The sequence below is a fragment of the Notolepis coatsorum genome (genome assembly GCF_963971535.1).
Source record: "Notolepis coatsorum genome assembly, chromosome: 19".
In the NCBI taxonomy this organism is placed as follows: domain Eukaryota; kingdom Metazoa; phylum Chordata; class Actinopteri; order Aulopiformes; family Paralepididae; genus Notolepis; species Notolepis coatsorum.
The window spans coordinates 31,159,057-31,180,985 of record NC_140183.1 but is presented as its reverse complement, the minus strand read 5'-3'; the positions used below and the strand labels follow the sequence as shown (position 1 = coordinate 31,180,985).

The following is a 21,929-nucleotide window of genomic DNA, read 5'->3' as shown; positions in this document are numbered from 1 at the left end:
GATGAAAGGGATATTCTTTCACTCAAATCACTCAATACTAAGTCTACATCAATCTGGATTCAATCTGGAGCCAATCACAGCACAGTTTCAGCCGCCACATTGATTATTATTTACATAATTACGGCTTTAGATAATAGAAAACACTGTGTTGCTCTCTTCATAACAGCCCTTGATACAGTTGATCATCACCTGCTTTTAAAAAGGTTATCTAGTATTGGCATGGATAGTGGTGTATGTGATTGTTTTCAGGATTATCTTCTAGACGTCAGTGTGTGGAATCGGGCCCTGCTTAATCTTAATTCTTCAATTCAGTGGTTCAGTGCTGGATTCTGCCATTTTTACTATTTATATTAATGATATTGTTTCTTCTTGGAATGACTATCATGCACATGTGTATGCGGACGATACTATTGTGTACTGTATTGCTGACACTATTCAGTTGGCCACTGAGAACTTGCAGCTTTCTTTTAATGTTCTTCAGGAAGCTTTTATCAATCTTAAATTTGTCCTCAATGCTAGTAAAACAAAATGTATGCTGTTTTCCAGAGCCAGAAATGTTTTGTACATATATATAAGTACATATCTACCGTAAGCAGTTCTAACATTGAGAGAGTCACTGAGTATATCTAGGCTCTAGAAATGTTCATTTAAGTTCCATGTGGATATTCTTGCTTCCAAGCTGAGACAGAAAATTGTCTTCCTGTACAGAAATATATCCAGTTTCCCTGTGATTAGTAGAAAGAGGATGGTATGATTTATAGGCATGCTGCTGCTTCAACCTTTATACCGCTGTACAGATTTATTACTGGTGACAGATGATAACCTTTAGGAAAAGCTTGGATGGCCTTCTCTGGTTGAAAGGTGTAACTATCATTGGTATTTGTTTATTTTTAAAGCCCTTATTAGTAAACTTCCCTCTTATATCTGTTGTATTATATATTACATCTAAGATGCCCATATGACCTTTCCCAACGTGCCCTTGAGCAAGGCACTGAAACACAAAGCTGTTCCAGGGATGCTACACTGCATTTGACATCCCTGCTGAAATACACATGCTATATGGCTTCCCACAGACTTATCATCCAAGAAGATTTCCTAGATGATATGTTATATAATTGAAATCCACCCAGAACAGTTACTTACGCTTTCTTTAAGAGGTGCTTCAATGGTCTTCACCAGAGCGTCCATAACTGGAGTAAATGAGGAAGGGAACTTCAGGAGGGAGGGAACATAATGATGAAGGTTTATTAAACACAAACACACAGGACAAGCTTTTGCATCTGCACTCCTATCTCTTGTCAAACTGAAAGTGTGCTAATCTCAGTTGACCTTCTAGCAAGCTACTGTAGACCTCCCTCTCATACTGTAGACCTCCCTCTCATACTGTAGACCTCCCTTTCATAAACTACTGTAGACCTCCCTCTCATACTGTAGACCTCCCTTTCATAAACTACTGTAGACCTCCCTCTCATAAACTACTGTAGACCTGCCTCTCATACTGTAGACCTCCCTCTCATAAACTACTGTAGACCTGCCTCTCATAAACTACTGTAGACCTCCCTCTCATAAACTACTGTAGACCTGCCTCAGTCTCATACCTACTGACAGCTACAAGACAAACTCAATAAAAAAACAAGAGGAGATGTCAGTTTTTTGGAACCCTATATTTACCAGCCATATTTGATATAAATATATGAGCCAGTCATGACCCTATAGGACCTACTGTATAGTATGAAACACATTGGAGGGTATATTCCTACTATATAGTATGAAACACATTGGAGGGTATATTCCTACTGTATAGTATGAAACACATTAAAAACACAATGACTCAAAACACATGGATGTCAATCTGAAAACAAGGCTGTTGTTCTTGAATTACTGAAAAGTGCTTTTCATCCGACACGACAGCAACATAATATTCCAGACACAATTCTCCACTGAGGGCAGTTAGTTCATTCAGTTATAAAATATAGCACCAGACAGATTCACTTACCGACAGCAGATACTGGTATTGGTGAGGCGCCTGGACGGGCTTTCCCTGAAACTAGCTGTATGGAGCTGGTCGGCTGTGTGAATTCTCTCAGACTACAGGTGTGGCTGTAATATACATCAAGTCTCGCCCATTAGGTGTTAACAGTAACGTTTATCTCCACTAACCTTTGAGCTGATGGTCAACCTGTTTCACTGACACGGTACCAACCATCCTAACGCACACACACAAGACCATGGGTAGTGGCCTACACTGTAAAAAATAAATGTTTTTTCACAGGAAATTCACTATTATTTTAGATTACTTTTGTTTTTCTACTTTAAGTGTAAAAGCCATACAAATACAGTAAATTACCTTTTATCAAAATATTAACCATTAAATAAAGGTTGTAATGTGTAAATGTATTTGATTTTACTGTAATTTGACAGTAAGTATTTAGCAACCATTGATGCCAGACATTTACCGTTTTCTTGCAGCTTTTTTCTTACAGTGTATACAACAACAAACACATAGTACGTATGTCTACTAGGTTTAGTATGCATGCATACTTGGTTTACATACGTTTCCTTGGTTTAGTACATATGTCTACTAGGTTTAGTATGTATGTCTACTTTGTTTAGTATGCATGTATACTTGGTGTAGTATGTTTGGTTTAATATGTATGTCTACTTGGGTTAATAATATGTCTACTTGGTTTAGTATGTAATACTATGTATGCCTACTTGGTTTAATATGTATGTCTACTTGATTTAGTATGTATGTCTACTTGGTTTAATATGTATGTCTACTTGGTTTAGTATGTATGTCTACTTGGTTTAATATGTATGTCTACTTGGTTTAGTATGTATGTCTACTTGGGTTATATGTATGTCTACTTGGTTTAATATGTATGTCTACTTGGTTTAATATGTATGTCTACTTGGTTTAGTATGTATGTCTACTTGGTTTAATATGTATGTCTACTTGGTTTAGTATGTATGTCTACTTGGTTTAGTATGTATGTCTACTTGGTTTAATATGTATGTCTACTTGGTTTAGTATGTATGTCTACTTGGTTTAATATGTATGTCTACTTGGTTTAGTATGTATGTCTACTTGGTTTAATATGTATGTCTACTTGGTTTAATATGTATGTCTACTTGGTTTAATATGTATGTCTACTTGGGTTATATGTATGTCTACTTGGTTTAATATGTATGTCTACTTGGTTTAATATGTATGTCTACTTTGGTTTAATATGTATGTCTACTTGGGTTATATGTATGTCTACTTGGTTTAATATGTATGTCTACTTGGGTTATATGTGTCTACTTGGTTTAATATGTATGTCTACTTGGTTTAATATGTATGTCTACTTGGTTTAATATGTATGTCTACTTGGTTTAATATGTATGTCTACTTGGTTTAATATGTACTGTATATCACTAACACCCTCATCGCAACACTCAAGCCACACACAGAATAATGTTTTGACACATTAAATGACCACACAACAGCAATATTCAGAAAATTTTGGTAAGATTTATAAATGTCACACAAGTATAGTAAGTCAAATAGAAACAATAAAAATGCAATAAACTTACAACATAAAACATTTACAATGTTTCTCCCCCCTCTCCCCCAACGACTGATCAAATATTTATACAGACAATTGCTTTTGTTTGCAGTATATATTAGAGGCATATAAGAAAAGAAATACGTTCATAGACTGCCCTGCATGTATCTAGTGAAAGGATTTTCCACTCCTAACTAATAGTCTTTTTCAGTCAGCTAGAAAAAAATAAGTCTGAATATTTGCAATATTTGGGAGGTTTTGGTTGGTAATTAACCCGAGCTGACCCTAGGATTCATAAGTTATGAGGGTCAGAGACAAAAAAAAACACCAGAGAACAAATTATGGACCTTAGAAAATACTTTAGATCCAAGTTGAATTCCATTCTTGGAAGTGTAAAAGTGGTTAGGTGCAGTATTAGATTTAAAGGGTTAAACTGTTAAAACATGTGACTGTTAAAGAACCAATCAGGAAGGAGGTCTTCTATATATCATTGCATCCTTCAAGGATTGTTGCTTTAAATAACAAAACAACGTTGCGTCTACGATGTGGTTCCCGCTCACGCACATCTCCTTCACAAAACACCTTGCTGTAAAACCTCCCTCATCTACCGCAAAAAAGCAAGTCAAAAACATTTTTGTGCCTGGAAAATTTAGAAATGTTTGGTCGTTTATGAGGGAGTTTGTTTTCAAGTGTTTGTGGTGAATACTAATAGTATGGATGTTCCCTAAACACTAGCAGTACATTTAATACTAGATGTACAAACCCTGACCCAAGGCATACTAGCTACACATATACAATACCACCCCACCCCCCCACACACTTTAAAGGGATACTTCTGATTTGTGACATTAAGTGGTATGAAGTACTTGCCTGTAGTATAATAGATGCATACTATAGCCATTAGCTTACCTACCGAGTCCTGTGGTCATAGTTCTGGGTTATAAGTGAACCAGGAAGCTTCAAACAAGCAGCAAACAAGGTCTCCAAACAATTTTTTTTAATCCACACCTCAACATGCAGACAATGTTTTAACCATCTGCAACAGAAAACAGTGGTCCTCCAGCATTTCCTACGCTTGATTCTTCTCTCAGACCCATATGATGTCTTGGAACAAGACCCAGTGTGACACAGTAACTACACACTGGGGCAGTTACTATACATGGGGCAGTTGATTGATTGATTGAAAAGTTTATTAACAGATTGCAGAATGGGTACAGTACAGTACAGCTCAATACATACAATTGTTAAGGGGATGCAGACCAGAGAAAGACTTTCGTCTTGTTTACATCAGGGTCCCCCATTTACTTACTACACACTGGGGCAGTTACTATACATGGGGCAGTTACTACACATTGGGGCAGTTACTATACATGGGGCAATTACTACACACTGAGGCTTGTTCCACAACATCACGTCGGTCGGAAATATTTCTGTTGTTGATGGTTAAAACATTTGTCTGCATGTTTTTGTTTGGAGACCCTGTTTTCTACCTGTCTGAAGCTTCCTGGTTCACTCGGTAAGTGAGCTAATGTTTATGCGTCGATTACACTACTGGTAAGTATTTCATACCACTTAATGTAAGAAAAGATGTGAACTATCCCTTTAACTGCTCTAAATTCAGTCAATACGCCACACAGACAAGTCAGGTGTTTGAGAGGCGGCATTTCAAACTAGGATAAGAAGTTACAGTACATAATAACAGCCATAATTTCTACTAGTATACCGTACTATCAGCAGATACATGCCAACTACTTACAAGGAATTCTAAATATCATAGAATTTCCATATTTTTTTCCCTCCAGCCTAAACCTTTCATGTAATTTCATCTGGCAGGTCAACTGAATGGTGTTGGACAATGGAATCAATCCAAGACACAACGTTAAAAAAAAACTACAGAACAATATTTCAGGACTAACTTATTATCATATTATATGATAGCATACAACAGTTATCTGGGTATATTTTCTATACCAGAGCAAAGACAGGATACAGGCTAGAGGAGGCAGAATCAGTCATGTTGAAGATTAGGTGCTGTAGGCTGTCGGTTCCAGGTTGAAAATCAGTTGGGTCAAAGCTCCAGAGTGTTTTGACGGCTGCGTGGTCTTAAGGCAATATTTCACTTTTGTAGATACTTTTCATCTCGTATGCATCATCTCCATATGAGTTCATGAAAAGTTAAACGGCCGACGTCAGCAGGTCAGAGAATCCTTAGTGAGCGTTTTTTGTCTTTTCGCAAAATTGCTTCGTGAAAAGTATGTTGCAAAAAAAATAAAATAAGGATATTATCTGTGTCACGTCATCGCAGCTCATCTAAGTGATGACATCAGGTGTTCAAAGAGCGGCAACACTAACAGGCAGGCAGGGTTTTGACTCTTCATGCCCTCATATGGATTGTATATGTGTTGAAAGTCTACTAAAGCGTGTCTTGCTTCAAGGTGCCGACGTTAACTTGTGGTCTCGCCGTCGGCCCCCGTCTCCCGCGCGTCCGTTCCACACTCGCTCTCCTCTGGTATGGCCTGGAGGTCTGTAAAGTAAACACACATAAGGTCTGTCCTGGAGGTCTGTAAAGTAAACACACATCAGGTCTGTCAGCTCAAGTCAGAAAGGAGGAGATGGTTCCAAACTGAAAGTCCAGAAGTAGAATTATAGTCAGGATTCTGTTCTACAGTTTAAACTGACTGGACTGAATTATCTTTCAATTCACGTTGATTTACATCAGGTTGCTTAAGTAAGTTGAATCAACTTAATATTTCAGATTCTCTGGCTCTTATTTAGTCAACATTATAATTTAATGCAGGGCTCTAAACTATTAGTTTAGTTTATTCGTTTTAGACTGCAAGTCGCATATGCAACCTTTTTTGGGGGAAGTTCATGTTCACATTTGACTTGGTGGCACTAGAGTGAGTGGGGGAGAAATCGCCTGGACACACCCCTTAACTACCACACTACAGAAGGTTAACCTTTCACTACCACACTACAGACGGTTAACCGGTTAACCGTCTGTAGTGTGGTAGTAAAAGGGTTAACCTTATGTAGTGTGGTTGTGAAAGGGTTAACCCTTTGATGTGTGGCAGTGAACGGGTTAACCTTCTGTATTGTCGCTGTGAAAGGGTTAACCCTTTGGTAGTGTGGTAGTGAAAGGGTTAAGACCACAACCTTGTATCTTGTTTTGGACTTTGGAGCCTTGGGTTGATGGTTAATGAAAGCCTACAGTCAGCCATGGTGATCCAATCAGATTGTGAGACACTGGCTGATGACTGAGCCAGACAGTAAGAGTTAAATATTGCCAAGATTCTGACACACCCTGTTCAAACAGAGAAATACTACTACACATGTTACTGAGCACAACCAAATCTTTGGTAGATACAACAACCAGAGATTATTCAAAGAGAGACTAACCAAGTCCTTCTCAGTTTCTGTAGTGTGAGCTACACAAGGCAACTGCTCCTCACCTTAGTAGACTAGAGCAGCACAGTCTTACTGCTCCTCACCTTAGTAGACTAGAGCAGCACAGTCTTACTGCTCCTCACCTTAGTAGACTAGAGCAGCACAGTCTTACTGCTCCTCACCTTAGTAGACTAGAGCAGCACAGTCTTACTGCTCCTCACCTTAGTAGACTAGAGCAGCACAGTCTTACTGCTCCTCACCTTAGTAGACTAGAGCAGCACAGTCTTACTGCTCCTCACCTTAGTAGACTAGAGCAGCACAGTCTTACTGCTCCTCACCTTAGTAGACTAGAGCAGCACAGTCTTACTGCTCCTCACCTTAGTAGACTAGAGCAGCACAGTCTTACTGCTCCTCACCTTAGTAGACTAGAGCAGCACAGTCTTACTGCTCCTCACCTTAGTAGACTAGAGCAGCCCAGTCTTACTGCTCCTCACCTTAGTAGACTAGAGCAGCACAGTCTTACTGCTCCTCACCTTAGTAGACTAGAGCAGCCCAGTCTTACTGCTCCTCACCTTAGTAGACTAGAGCAGCACAGTCTTACTGCTCCTCACCTTAGTAGACTAGAGCAGCCCAGTCTTACTGCTCCTCACCTTAGTAGACTAGAGCAGCCCAGTCTTACTGCTCCTCACCTTAGTAGACTAGAGCAGCCCAGTCACTGGGACCCACAGGTGGTCATTTGAGCGAGTCCCCAATAAAACGTGTGTGACAAATTGTAGTGTTAAACTTGTGTTTGATGCTATATGGTTAGTTGTGGTTATATTTATGTATAATGTACATTAATGTTAATGTATGTTGTACATGTATGAATGTATCTGAACATTTTAAGAATAAAAACCCAAATCTGAAAACTTTCTTACAGTGATTGTTTCCTTATTATAATATCTTTATACAACCATATCAATACCAATATAGTGATTATATTTGCTTATTATAATATCTTTATACAACCATATCACAACCAATATAGTGATTATCTTTGCTTATTAGCCTATAATATCTTTCATACACTCATATCACTACCAATATAGCATTTAAATACCCAACTCTTGTTTTTTTTTCAGAGGTGGTTTACTAAACTGTGACCCGCAAAGGGCTTCCATTGGAAGTATGAACCTATTGTATAAAAAGCTGAATCAAATGGAGATCTAATTTAAGTCAAATGGAATTAGGCCTCCCAATACATTTGTGTGTAGGGTCCTCTAAAGGTCTAGACACGGCCCTGGTGGTATTGATCGAGAAAAGTATTTCCAATATATATATGAGGGACGCTGTATGTGTACGGACCTCTGGGGCTGTCAGAACGAGGCGAGATCCGAACCACATCTGGCTCCTCTTCTGACTCCTCCTCATCGCTGCCTTCCTGTACACCGTCTAATTGGTCCATCAATTCATGACTGGCCAACGGGGCGATGGAATCGCCACTGCCTCTTCTTTTGAGAACCTATGGGGAGAGGACAAAGATGTCACATGGCTTCTCCTTTGCCATTTCACATTCATTTTGTTGAATTTAATTTGAATGTCAAGGTAGGCAACCCATAAGGGCTTCCAAGACAGTGTATTCTGGGATGTATCAACATAAAACAACAACAGAAAGCATATAGTAGGGATAAGTCTGAATCCAAATATGAATCTGGGAAAACACGGATAATGAGATGGACACAGATATTTTTATTACAGATATTAATATTATTATTCCGGAATAAAATATTGTTTATGTTATGAGCTCCATTGGCGCAGTGCGCTTCACCTAGGGTGCACCATCTGTTCACCGTCAAATAACGACCTGCAGGGGCGGCTGAGTGGCGCAGTGGGCAAGGCGCTCGCCACTAACTCAGGATATGCTGGTATCGAGCCCAGCTCTCGGCGTTGCTACCGGCTTGGCCGGTCGTCATACTAACGCAATTGGCAGTGTTAGAGGGTGGGAAAGCCGGTGCGTGGGGATTGGACGTTGTGGACGGCGACTCCTACAGGTCGGTTGGTGCGCCTGTACAGCAGAATCAGGAAGTATCGGGGGCAGCATGAGCCTCCCACGCGTTACACCTCGCCACTGAGAGATCGCGCTGTTCAGGTGAAAAGATGCGACAGCTGCCTCCTCGTGTACTGGAGGGGACACGTGATGCAAGGCTTGGTCCTCACTGCAGCCGACGAGTGGGAGGCATAGTCTAGCAACGTTCGAGACAGGGGAGGAGAGAATTGAAGGGAGAATTGGCGAGGCGAAATTGGAAATTTACCTGTAGGACTGCTGTCAAAAAACGACCTGCAGGACTGCTGTCAAAAAACAACCTGCAGGACTGCTGTCAAAAAACTACCTGTAGGACTGCTGTCAAAAAACTACCTGTAGGACTGCCCTGTCTCTTCGTTTGGACCCACAGAAATATTAGTTATCATATTTTGAATGTTGTGCGTCAAAAGAGATAAAGAAAAAGACTGGTTTTCTCTCGTATCTCAGCTGCTCCATGACAAGCAAGGTCTCCCCTACATTTTCAAAAGCCTAGAGAAAGCTTGTCTTAAATCGTCATCACAAGTTATGTATGTATAATTATATTTATCGTGTACATGTGCACATCTTTGGAGATCTATTTCAAAACCACAGCATGCTCTCCGCCTCTCCTCTCCTACGTTACGTGAAGAGCAGCCTTCAATTACATCAATTCCAGGAATATACTGTATACATATATATTCATAGATATAAGTTCATAGATATAAGTTCTCCTAGAGTTAATAACAGTCTGTATAGTCAAAGTCATGCCTCCTAGAGTTAATAACAATATGTATAGTCAAAGTCATGCCTCCTAGAGTTAATAACAGTCTATATAGTCAAAGGCATGCCTCACAGAGTTAATAACAGTCTATATAGGTAAAGTAATGCCTCCTAGAGGTAATACCAACAGTGTTTCCCATTAATTACCTAGACTGTGGCGGCCTGTAATTAGTCCCGCCACAGTTTTATAATGAACCAAAAAAAATAATGTAATTTAAAAATGTTTTTAATATTTGTGTATCAGTAATATTGGCAGTGGTAGTAGTCGTAATAGTAATCCAGTATATATATATTTTTTTCAAAAGATTCAACACAGGTAACTTTTGCTTCATTTCTTTGATGGCTCAAATGTATGCTCTAGTGCCAGTGGTTCCCAATCCTCTCCTCGAGGCACCCCAGCCGTTCTATGTATTTGTTAAATTCCACCACCAGCACACCTGATTCAACTACCGTAATAAAGGGCTAGTTAAGTTGAATCAGGTGTGCTGGTGGTGGAATTGAACAAATACATTGAACGGCTGGGGTGCTTCGAGGAGAGGATTGGGAAGCACTAGTCTAGTACATTTTGTGTTTTGAGCACAAAGTTCATCATAGATCTAGCGTCTTTATTTTGCTCTCAAAGTGCACCAGATTGATGCATTTAACTTTAAAATGTACAAAAAAAATTAAGATTACGGGGGGGCATGCCCCCGGACCCCCCTAGAGGGGCCAAGGTTCACCCACCACAGTCTCACAAAATCCTGTGGGAAACACTGAACAATCAGTATAGTCAAAGTCATGCCTCCTAGAGTTAATAACAATCTATATAGTCAAAGTCATGCCTCCTAGAGTTAATAACAATCTGTATAGTCAAAGTCATGCCTCCTAGAGTTAATAACAATCTGTATAGTCAAAGTCATGCCTCCTAGAGTGAATAACAATCTTTATTACATGGCGTTTTAACATTCGCCGAAATGCTTGATTGTGATTGGTCAATAGCCCCGGACAGCGGTGAATTATTTTTCGATAACTGACCGCTGCTATGGGCAACACGCAATAATCACCTGTGATTATTGGCAATAATGACCGCTGTTCGCAGCTGGAGCAATCAAGCCCACTGACACACACTGCATCAGTGCAATCAGTCCACAGCCCTGCCGGCTGCCGGCGATAATAATAATAACTTTATTTGGGCTGACAGCGGACGGAGCCACAGAACAACTGCGTCTGCATTTGATCTCGTCTTGTCGATGGTGTAAAATGAATTAGGTATATTGTTAGTAAGTTAGCCATGTAATAAGCGGGATAATGTATAGCTATACTCTGTCATTGTCGCAAAATAATTGACCTTCACTGCGTTTAGAACACCTCGGCGAGACGCCTCGGTATTCTAAACTGTGTCGGTCAATTATTTTGCGACAATGACCTCGTAGCTATACATTATCCCTTACGTATACCGTAGTCAAAGTCATGCCTCCTAGAGCTAATGACAATCTGTATAGTCAAAGCCATGCCTCCTAGAGTTAATAACAGTCTATATAGTCAAGCCTCCTAGAGTTAACAACAGTCTATATAGTCAAGCCTCCTAGAGGAGTTAACAATAAAAACATGTTTTTTTAGTGGAGGGGACCTTTAAGATGTTCTTCACCACAAACTAAAAGAATTGGTATGTTTTCGCATCATTCCTTTGCTTCACCAGCCCACCCAGCCAAGTCACCCCCTTCACCTGTTCTGCCATGATGATCTCGCTGATGTCCCCATTGCTCCCTCGACTCCCCCTCCGGCCCTGCTGCCTCGCCGCCTCCTGCACCTGCTGCTCCAGCTGGGCCCGGGCCCTCTCGCTCTCCCTCAGCCGGCCCTCCAGGGGCCTCAGCCTGCCCAGCTCCTCTTGTAACAAGTCTAGCTGCCTCTGAAGCATGGCACCGTCCGTCCCGCCCAGCAGACCGGGGCTCCCGCCGGCGTCCAACCCTGTGTCCCGGGACATGGAGCGACAGAGGCGGGGCGGGCCTGCACCGCTGCTGGGGGGCGTGGCCAGGGGACCGGTTAGAGAGGGGGAGGGGCTGCAGGCAGGGCCCATGCGGAGGCAAAGCTCCAGGATGGAGTCCTGGCGGATGACAGCGGCCTGGGAGGGAAGAAGAACAGGATCGATAACAGGTTATTACGGGCAGAAGTTATGTGTTGTGTACATGTTTTTCATCAAACTATAAATACATTTCTGTCCATTTTTGTCATATTTTAATGAAAATAATGCCTGTGCTTTCATAATTTGTGTGTCTCACTGATGAATTCGGAATATAAATATACAGTAGTGATTCTCAACATTGGGTCTTGAGGAGGTTCCAGATAGAGGTCCCTGAGACAACATGTTATCAGATGGAGGTCCTGAGACAACATGTTATCAGATAGAGGTCCTGACTCCTGAGACAACATGTTATCAGATAGAGGTCCTGAGACAACATGTTATCAGATGGTCCCTGAGACAACATGTTATCAGATGGTCCCTGAGACAACATGTTATCAGATAGAGGTCCTGAGACAACATGTTATCAGATGGTCCCTGAGACAACATGTAATCAGATGGTCCCTGAGACAACATGTTACCAGATAGAGGTCCTGAGACAACATGTTACCAGATAGAGGTCCCTGAGACAACATGTTATCAGATGGTCCCTGAGACGACATGTTATCAGATAGAGGTCCTGAGACAACATGTTACCAGATAGAGGTCCTGAGACAACATGTTATCAGATGGTCCCTGAGACAACATGTTACCAGATGGTCCCTGAGACGACATGTTACCAGATGGTCCCTGAGACGACATGTTATCAGATGGAGGTCCTGAGACAACATGTTATCAGATGGTCCCTGAGACAACATGTTACCAGATGGTCCCTGAGACAACATGTTATCAGATGGAGGTCCTGAGACAACATGTTATCAGATGGTCCCTGAGACAACATGTTATCAGATGGTCCCTGAGACAACATGTTATCAGATGGAGGTCCTGAGACAACATATTATCAGATGGAGGTCCTGAGACAACATATTATCAGATGGTCCCTGAGACAACATGTTATCAGATGGTCCCTGAGACAACATGTTATCAGATGGTCCCTGAGACAACATGTAATCAGATAGAGGTCCTGAGACAACATGTTATCAGATGGTCCCTGAGACAACATGTTATCAGATGGTCCCTGAGACAACATTTTACCAGATAGAGGTCCTGAGACAACATGTTACCAGATAGAGGTCCTCAGACAACATGTTATCAGATGGAGGTCCTGAGACAACATGTTATCAGATGGTCCCTGAGACAACATGTTATCAGATGGTCCCTGAGACAACATGTTATCAGATGGAGGTCCTGAGATAACATGTTATCAGATGGTCCCTGAGACAACATGTTATCAGATGGTCCCTGAGACAACATGTTATCAGATGGAGGTCCTGAGACAACATGTTATCAGATGGTCCCTGAGACGACATGTTATCAGATAGAGGTCCCTGAGACAACATGTTATCAGATGGAGGTCCTGAGACAACATGTTATCAGATGGTCCCTGAGACGACATGTTATCAGATAGAGGTCCTGAGACAACATGTTACCAGATAGAGGTCCTGAGACAACATGTTACCAGATAGAGGTCCCGAGACAACATGTTATCAGATGGTCCCTGAGACAACTTGTTATCAGATAGAGGTCCCTGAGACAACATGTTATGAGATGGTCCCTGAGACAACATGTTATCAGATAGAGGTCCCTGAGACAACATGTTATCAGATGGTCCCTGAGACAACATGTAATCAGATGGAGGTCCCTGAGACAACATGTTATGAGATGGTCCCCAAGACAACATGTTACCAGATAGAGGTCCTGAGACAACATGTTATCAGATGGTCCCTGAGACAACATGTCATCAGATGGAGGTCCTGAGACAACATGTTATCAGACGGTCCCTGAGACAACATGTAATCAGATGGAGGTCCTGAGACAACATGTTATCAGACGGTCCCTGAGACAACATGTAATCAGATGGTCCCTGAGACAACATGTTATCAGATGGTCCCTGAGACAACATGTTATCAGATGGTCCCTGAGACAACATGTTATCAGATAGAGGTCCAACGTGTTATTATTAATACAAGGCTGTGAAGACATACCTGAAGAGCCTGGAGCTGAGTACTGAGATTCACTAGTCTCTGGCATACTTCCTGAAACACACACACAAGACCATGAGTAGTGGCCTATACAACAACAAACACAATGAAATGTTTAATATGTACAGTATGTCTACTTGCTTTATTATGTGTGTCTACTGGCTTTAGTATGTATGTCTACTGGCTTTAGTATGTATGTCTACTGGCTTTAGTATGTATGTCTACTGGCTTTAGCATGCATGTCTACTGGCTTTAGTATGTATGTCTACTGGCTTTAGTATGTATGTCTACTGGCTTTAGTATGTATGTCTACTGGCTTTAGTATGTATGTCTACTGGCTTTAGTATGTATGTCTACTGGTTTTAGTATGTATGTCTACTTAGTTTAGCATGTATGTCTACTGGCTTTAGTGTGTATGTCTACTGGCTTTAGTATGTATGTCTACTTGCTTTAGTATGTATGTATAGGACCTTCTCACCTCATTCAGGCCTCTGTCTTGTAGCTGGTTCCCATTTCGGTCCTGGAAGAAAAGACAGGAAAGTCTATTCAAGCAAAATCCTATTTCAGGGTTTTTCCCATGTTTTTTTTCCATGATACAGTATGACATGTATGTGACTCTCATAGGCTGCTATTGGTCACGTTGGTTGAAGTAATTTTAAGCTGAATGAGTTATTTACTGAAAGAGTATCTGTGGTAAGCACTAGATTTAAAAGGGATAGTTCAGAATTTTTAAACCATAACCCTGTTTCTTACCAATAATGATGTTGATATGTAGAAAAGTTCATGGCACAACCCATGCTGTTCCTTATAGTAGCTCCGGCTAGTTCACAAACTAATGCAAAGTCAATGGGGCCGAGCTCCTGTCTGTATAGGCTGTCTGAGGCTCACTGAAACTTACTCCAGAGAGCACACTCAGTCAGCCTGTACAGACAAGAGCTCCACCCCATTGACATTGGTTTGTGGCTAACTATATGGAGCTGGTGTGAGGCACAGAATGGATGTGCTGAGGAAGGACCAATCAACACCATTACTGGTAAATAAGAAGTAGGGCTAGAGTTCCAAACATCACAACTATCCCTTTATAGGTCCTTCTGCATTATTACATAATAGATTAGAGTTCAATTAATTATGTGTACAAAGTCCTATGACTATTAATAAGACTGTCTTTAGTCTCTCATTGTGAGGTGAGTACATTATGACCCATGGAGCCAATTCAACATACAAACAGTCATTGAAAAATAAATACATGTATCAACTGAAAAACAATTATTCTCAACCCTTAACTCTTTCTCTGCCATACCCGAGATTTCTCGGGGTTATCTCGCCATGCATTGAACGCGAGATTTCTTTGATATTTTCCTTTGATCCCCATTCTATACTGTCAGCCGGAGCCATCTAGGTGTCTCTGATTCATATGCCTACGTTGGAATTGCAATGACAATCGAATATCACCAGGTGGCCGTATCGCCTACCTTTGAACTGGAAGGGCTTGGTGTGGATACACGTTTTCCTTTTTTTTTCTTTTTGGCAAGGGCTCCTCCTCCTACCTGAACAGAGAGATACAGCGATCGCCTCGAAATGTTGTTGCCTGAAGCGTATTTCCCATATAAACGGGTATAGACATATACACTGGTAATCGCGATGGTGATGCGATCACTTGGAATTATTATTTTTGGAATACCTTCTGGCTAAGGTAAGGTATATTCTATGTCTATTTTACCGAACCTGAAACATGTTTTTGTAACGATCACAGTTCTGTGTTTTACCGGACGTAAAACATGCTTGATGATTTTGTGAATGCACATAATTATGTACATGGTATATAGCTTTGATTTGGGAGTATTTGGCTTATTGCATATAATGTGTCATATCTCGCAATCTATGGAAAAATACTGGATTATTCTGGAAACGGGGCAATGTTTAGCGTGTAGCATGTAACAAACTACAGTGTGTAGAAATGAACTAATTAGTCAGTAATGGACTATGAACATTGAACAATGCCTGTCAAATGAGCCATACTATTGTCTCCATAGCTATAATACAGAACACACAATGGGTCTACAAACATCGCTAAAATTGTCAATAACGCTGGCGCCAATTAGTAAAGATGACAAAAGCTTATGGCAGTCAATGAGAGGATAAGTAACGCTCATCATCAACATAGCCTACGAAAAGACCAAAACCAGTATTTCTTACAAGGTCCGTCCAGCCAACACCAGATTATAGCTCATATCCAGAAGTCATAGAATCTTCCAAAAAACACTAAACCTTTTGGTCAGTATAATTCATCACTGCAACGAACACGGGGATCATAGTTTTTCATGGAACTACTGTATGAAGTGACAGTGATTGCCCATGATGTAGTTCTGGTTCAGACAGACTGGAGGTGATCACTGTCTCTTCATACAGTAGTTCTGGTTCAGACTGGAGGTGATCACTGTCTCTTCATACAGTAGTTCTGGTTCAGACTGGAGGTGATCACTGTCTCTTCATACAGTAGTTCTGGTTCAGACTGGAGGTGATCACTGTCTCTTCATACAGTAGTTCTGGTTCAGACTGGGGGTTAGGCCTGTTGCAATAAGCAATAAATCAATTTATCGCGCAATAATGAAAATGAATGCAATGATTTTGACGGGCGTAATTAATTGCTATTTGCGTGTTTGTTTTAATGAGGCGGGAACCAGTACCTCTCCGTGTGGGGAGGCGGGCCGCTGACGTTACTACAGAGTACAGCACGGGAGCTCCTGTGAGCACCATGCGTATGTTGGGCAGTAGCAACGCTACATAGCTTAACTACATTTCTCAGTAGCGTGATGGTAGCGTCGCTCCTTTTGAACCAAGTAGCGTTCTTTGTAGTGTAGCTATTTTTAGACCCAAGTAGTGATGTAGCGTGAACAAACGCTATACGCTACTGCCCGGAGAAACTGGACTGCTAAATAAAGATTAAAGATCTAGCGTTGATGCTATGACGCTTCCTCCTCATCGTTGATTGCCTGTAGTAGCTGCATCTAACGTTAGTAGCTAACGTTAAAACTAACCTAAAGTTAGTTGTTCAACAACAATCTCAACATTTGTTTTATCATTAGCTCAAAAACACAGAACCGGACGACACAAGTTGTCCGCTCATAGGTTCTGCTAGGATAATAACAACAATACTTCCGGTCGGTGGGTTTCAAAATAAAAGAGCAAAGTCTAAAACACCGGAAAAGACGTTTATTTTGTACAGCGTTTTCCTCCACGAGTACTCAAGTACATCATGTGATCAATCGATCTGTTTTTTTTGCCCATCCCTAGTTTATCCTGTGCTGAAAAGTCTCCATTCCAATAGAGATAGTATATAATTGTGTTTATTTGATTATTGTTGAGCTATATTTTAATCGAGAGTAACTGGTAGTGTAGCTTACTACATTTTCCAAGTAGCTTGCCCATCACATAATCCGCAAGCCACAGTAAACAAACGCGAGCCACAATTAGGGTGACCAGGTGTCCCGCTTTTGGTTGTATACTGCACAGCCATTTTACCTAATGTCCCACGTCCCTCTTTTCTAAGCAAAAAATAAAAACATGGGTCTAAAAGCCCCTTCCTACAGTAAACGTAGCAACCTGCCTCTTGTCCACACACATTGCTCTGCTCGTTTTATCATTGCTCTCACGGAGATAAAACTGGGAACGAGGTTACTCTGCTTCTGACGCTACCTCATATCTGATTGGTTAGGTAGTAATTTAGGATATTTAAAATGTCTTCCAATGTTAAATAAAGGTTTATTGCACTTTGAAACGGTTTCCTTGCATTATTATGCTATTATCATTATATTAGTAAAAAAAAAAAAGTTGATTGAAAACTTTTGGGAAATACATTTCTCAAAAAAAAAATTTCTCTCAAAACCGCAATAATATCACTTATCGCAATAATTACTGGGACAATTAATCGCCCAGCAAAATGTGTTATCGTGACAGGCCTACTGGGGGTGATCACTGTCTCTTCATACAGTAGTTCTGGTTCAGACTGGAGGTGATCACTGTCTCTTCATACAGTAGTTCTGGTTCAGACTGGAGGTGATCACTGTCTCTTCATACAGTAGTTCTGGTTCAGGCAGACTGCAGGAGATTGCTGTTATTTCATACAATAGTTCTTGTAAATACTAGGATGCTCACATTTGTTGTGATGATGAATTATACTGACTAAAACAAAAACGATGTTTTTTGTAAAACATTGGAGTTCTATGAATTCTGGATATGAGCTATAATCTGGTGTTTGCTGGACAGACCATACAAGAAATGAATAGGCTATGTTGACAATAAGAAACAATGAATTACACCAGCCATATCCATGTGGTGTTCTCTCTGGTCGTTACCTTGGGACTGCCATTGATCTCATACGTTCCATTCAGGGCTATGGAGTCACCATCTATGACACACAGTGAGAGAAAGGTAATCTTTTGTTGTTATTACAGCTTTGCTTAAACATCTAAAAGTAAGAAATGTGATTGTTTGGGATGAGGAGTTAAATTCGTTATTTTCATTCAACATGTCAGCAGGCAGAAAGCAGATACTCTGCATTGAAGTTTTGACAAGTTGGACCATTTCAACAACTTCAGGGTGAGTGTTTATAGTGCGATATGTAGCTAGCGTAGCATTACACTGTGATATGTAGCTAGCATAGCATTACACTGTGATATGTCGCTAGCATAGCATTACACTGTGATATGTAGCTAGCATAGCATTACACTGTGATATGTAGAGCAGCATAGTGTTACACTGTGATATGTAGCTAACATAGCATTACACTGTGATATGTAGCTAGCGTAGCATTACACTGTGATATGTAGCTAGCATAGCATTACACTGTGATATGTAGCTAGCATAGCATTACACTGTGAAATGTAGCTAGCATAGCGTTACACTGTGATATGTAGCTAGCATAGCATTACACTGTGATGTGTAGCTAACATAGCGTAGCATTACACTGATATGTAGCTAGCATAGCGTTACACTGTGATATGTAGCTAGCATAGCATTACACTGTGATATGTAGCTAGCATAGCGTTACACTGTGATATGTAGCTTGCATAGCGTTACACTGTGATATGTAGCTTGCATAGCGTTACACTGTGATATGTAGCTAGCATAGCGTTACACTGTGATGTGTAGCTAACATAGCGTAGCATTACACTGTGATATGTAGCTAGCATAGCGTTACACTGTGATATGTAGCTAGCATAGCATTACACTGTGATATGTAGCTAGCATAGTGTTACACTGTGATATGTAGCTAGCATAGCATTACACTGTGATATGTAGCTTGCATAGTGTTACACTGTGATATGTAGCTAGCGTAGCGTTACACTGTGATGTGTAGCTAACATAGCGTAGCATTACACTGTGATATGTAGCTAGCATAGCATTACACTGTGATATGTAGCTAGCATAGTGTTACACTGTGATATGTAGCTAGCATAGCATTACACTGTGATATGTAGCTTGCATAGTGTTACACTGTGATATGTAGCTAGCGTAGCGTTACACTGTGATATGTAGCTAGCGAAGCGTTACACTGTGATATGTAGCTAACATAGCGTAGCGTTACACTGTGATATGTAGCTAGCGAAGCGTTACACTGTGATATGTAGCTAGCATTACCACAGTGTTACACATAGCGTTCATGTGGAGGGTTTGCCACACTGAAAATCATCCCAAACAGATTAGCGGGGAGGAGGAGTGGATGACACAATAGTAAGTGTGCATCGGTGCCAAATTCTGAAACACCACTATCCCTTAAACCAGGGGTTCTCAAACGTTTTCATACCGTGACCCCATTTTATTTATGAATTTTTTTGGGGACCCCACATTGTGGAATTTTAACGTGGAATTAAGGAATATCAAAATAAAAGCACACATTGTTGAACTTGATCATGCATATTTATTAGAAAATGTAATTACAGCACTATGTTATCAATACAATGTTATAAAACGAGGCATATTTAGCCAGGATATGTTGCCAAAATTATTATTATTATTATAATTTTTTTAACTTGCCACTGTCACCTACCCGCGACCCCAATTTGGGTCGCGACCCATAGTTTGAGAACCACTGCCTTAAATGGAAACAGGAAGATGGAGGAAACAAATCCCACTATGTTAGTTCCCTGTAGACCAGCGGTTCTCAAACTACGGGTCGCGACCCAAAGTGGTCGTTATTTTCATTCAACATGTCAGCAGGCAGAAAGCAGATACTCTGCATTGAAGTTGACAAGTTGGACCATTTCAACAACTTCAGGGTGAGTGTTTATAGTGCGATATGTAGCTAGCGTAGCATTACACTGTGATATGTAGCTAGCATAGCATTACACTGTGATATGTCGCTAGCATAGCATTACACTGTGATATGTAGCTAGCATAGCATTACACTGTGATATGTAGAGCAGCATAGTGTTACACTGTGATATGTAGCTAACATAGCATTACACTGTGATATGTAGCTAGCGTAGCATTACACTGTGATATGTAGCTAGCATAGCATTACACTGTGATATGTAGCTAGCATAGCATTACACTGTGAAATGTAGCTAGCATAGCGTTACACTGTGATATGTAGCTAGCATAGCATTACACTGTGATATGTAGCTAGCATAGCATTACACTGATATGTAGCTAGCATAGCGTTACACTGTGATATGTAGCTAGCATAGCATTACACTGTGATATGTAGCTAGCATAGCGTTACACTGTGATATGTAGCTTGCATAGCGTTACACTGTGATATGTAGCTTGCATAGCGTTACACTGTGATATGTAGCTAGCATAGGAAGTGAAAACGGCGAAAAGAAGAGGTTCGGCATTGCACTCAATCGATTCATACAACAGAAAAGCGATTTGTGACTGATCTAAAAATGAGATTAGATTCCAATGTATTGTTATTATACAGCACAAGTACAATACACCATCCAACCAGAGTGGATAAATAAATGCTTCAGAAATAAAAGGCTTAGTGAGCCTCAGCGCGCAAGCACACACACACACACACACACACACACACACACACGTACTGTATACGTTCAAAATGAATAGTTCCACCAACATAGGCTTCTATTATTCTAATTACTTATTTTATTGGGTATCATAGTAGTAAGTCCTACTGTGTAGAACATAACATATTAGCATGACATCTCATTTATTAATGCCAATACTGGACGACAATTGGCTCTTGACAAGTGTAAACTATGGATTAGTCGGTCACAGTTAACGTCGGACCATTTAGCTCAACTGATTAGTGAGGCTGCCTGTGGATCCTATGGTCCCAGGTTCAAATCTCTCGGTTACACAACGTTACATTTGTTTTGTATTCATTTATGCATTTATTTATTTCTGGAGCATTTATTTATCCACTCTTAGTCCAGGGGCCAGACCAGATATCGGTACCACTCAAGGTGACGAAACTTGCATATAATTTTTTCAAATATCTATGTCTGTAGATGATATTTTGGTATGATAGCCCTTCCGGAGTGGTAGCTTTATCATAATTATCAAGTCATGAAGTATACCCACCCCATTTCAGATGCTGGTGCACTGCATATCCTGCTTTAGACTCACATAGAGGACATCTGTCAATGTTTCTACAATATTGTCTTTGGTATCATTTTAAAGGGGACGATGTAATTTTCCATTCAAGCTAAGATGTGAATCTTTCTGACCAATATGGAGGTCACTGGAGCTCTTTGAACAGTCAACAACAGACATTTTTACACGATTTTCACCGAAATGATATACCGTACTTTTCGCACTATAAGCCGCACCTGACTATAAGCCGCAGCAGCTAAATTGAATGATGTATACATATATAAGCCGCACTGGACTATAAGCCGCAGGTGTTTTAATGTTTAATTACCATATGTAATTAGCATTGGGACACAATACTGTTGGACAAATAACAAGAATGAACTCATTTACAAGTTGTATTAAGTTTAGCAAATAAGGGAACAGATAAATAACATTTCAATGCAGTCAAAAAAGCAATATTTAGATTTTTACATTTT

General features: G+C 40.5%; 1 protein-coding gene across 2 annotated transcripts in view; it reads right to left on the bottom strand.

Annotated features, from left to right (window-relative positions):
• Positions 1-3,501: 3,501 nt before the first annotated feature.
• The window catches only part of LOC311246664 (rho guanine nucleotide exchange factor 2-like), a 144,552-nt gene continuing 126,124 nt past the window's right edge, over positions 3,502-21,929 (bottom strand). The window contains exons 17-23 of one of the 2 annotated variants that reach the window (XM_084336838.1): positions 18,252-18,304; positions 15,369-15,443; positions 14,375-14,416; positions 13,900-13,950; positions 11,462-11,857; positions 8,280-8,436; positions 3,502-6,072 (exon numbers count right to left, since the gene is read on the bottom strand). In XM_084336838.1, the coding sequence (XP_084192964.1) occupies positions 5,993-6,072; positions 8,280-8,436; positions 11,462-11,857; positions 13,900-13,950; positions 14,375-14,416; positions 15,369-15,443; positions 18,252-18,304 (854 nt within the window). In that variant the 3' untranslated portion in view covers positions 3,502-5,992. The remainder of the gene's footprint in view (positions 6,073-8,279; positions 8,437-11,461; positions 11,858-13,899; positions 13,951-14,374; positions 14,417-15,368; positions 15,444-18,251; positions 18,305-21,929) is intronic. The other variant, XM_084336839.1, reaches the window with a different exon arrangement.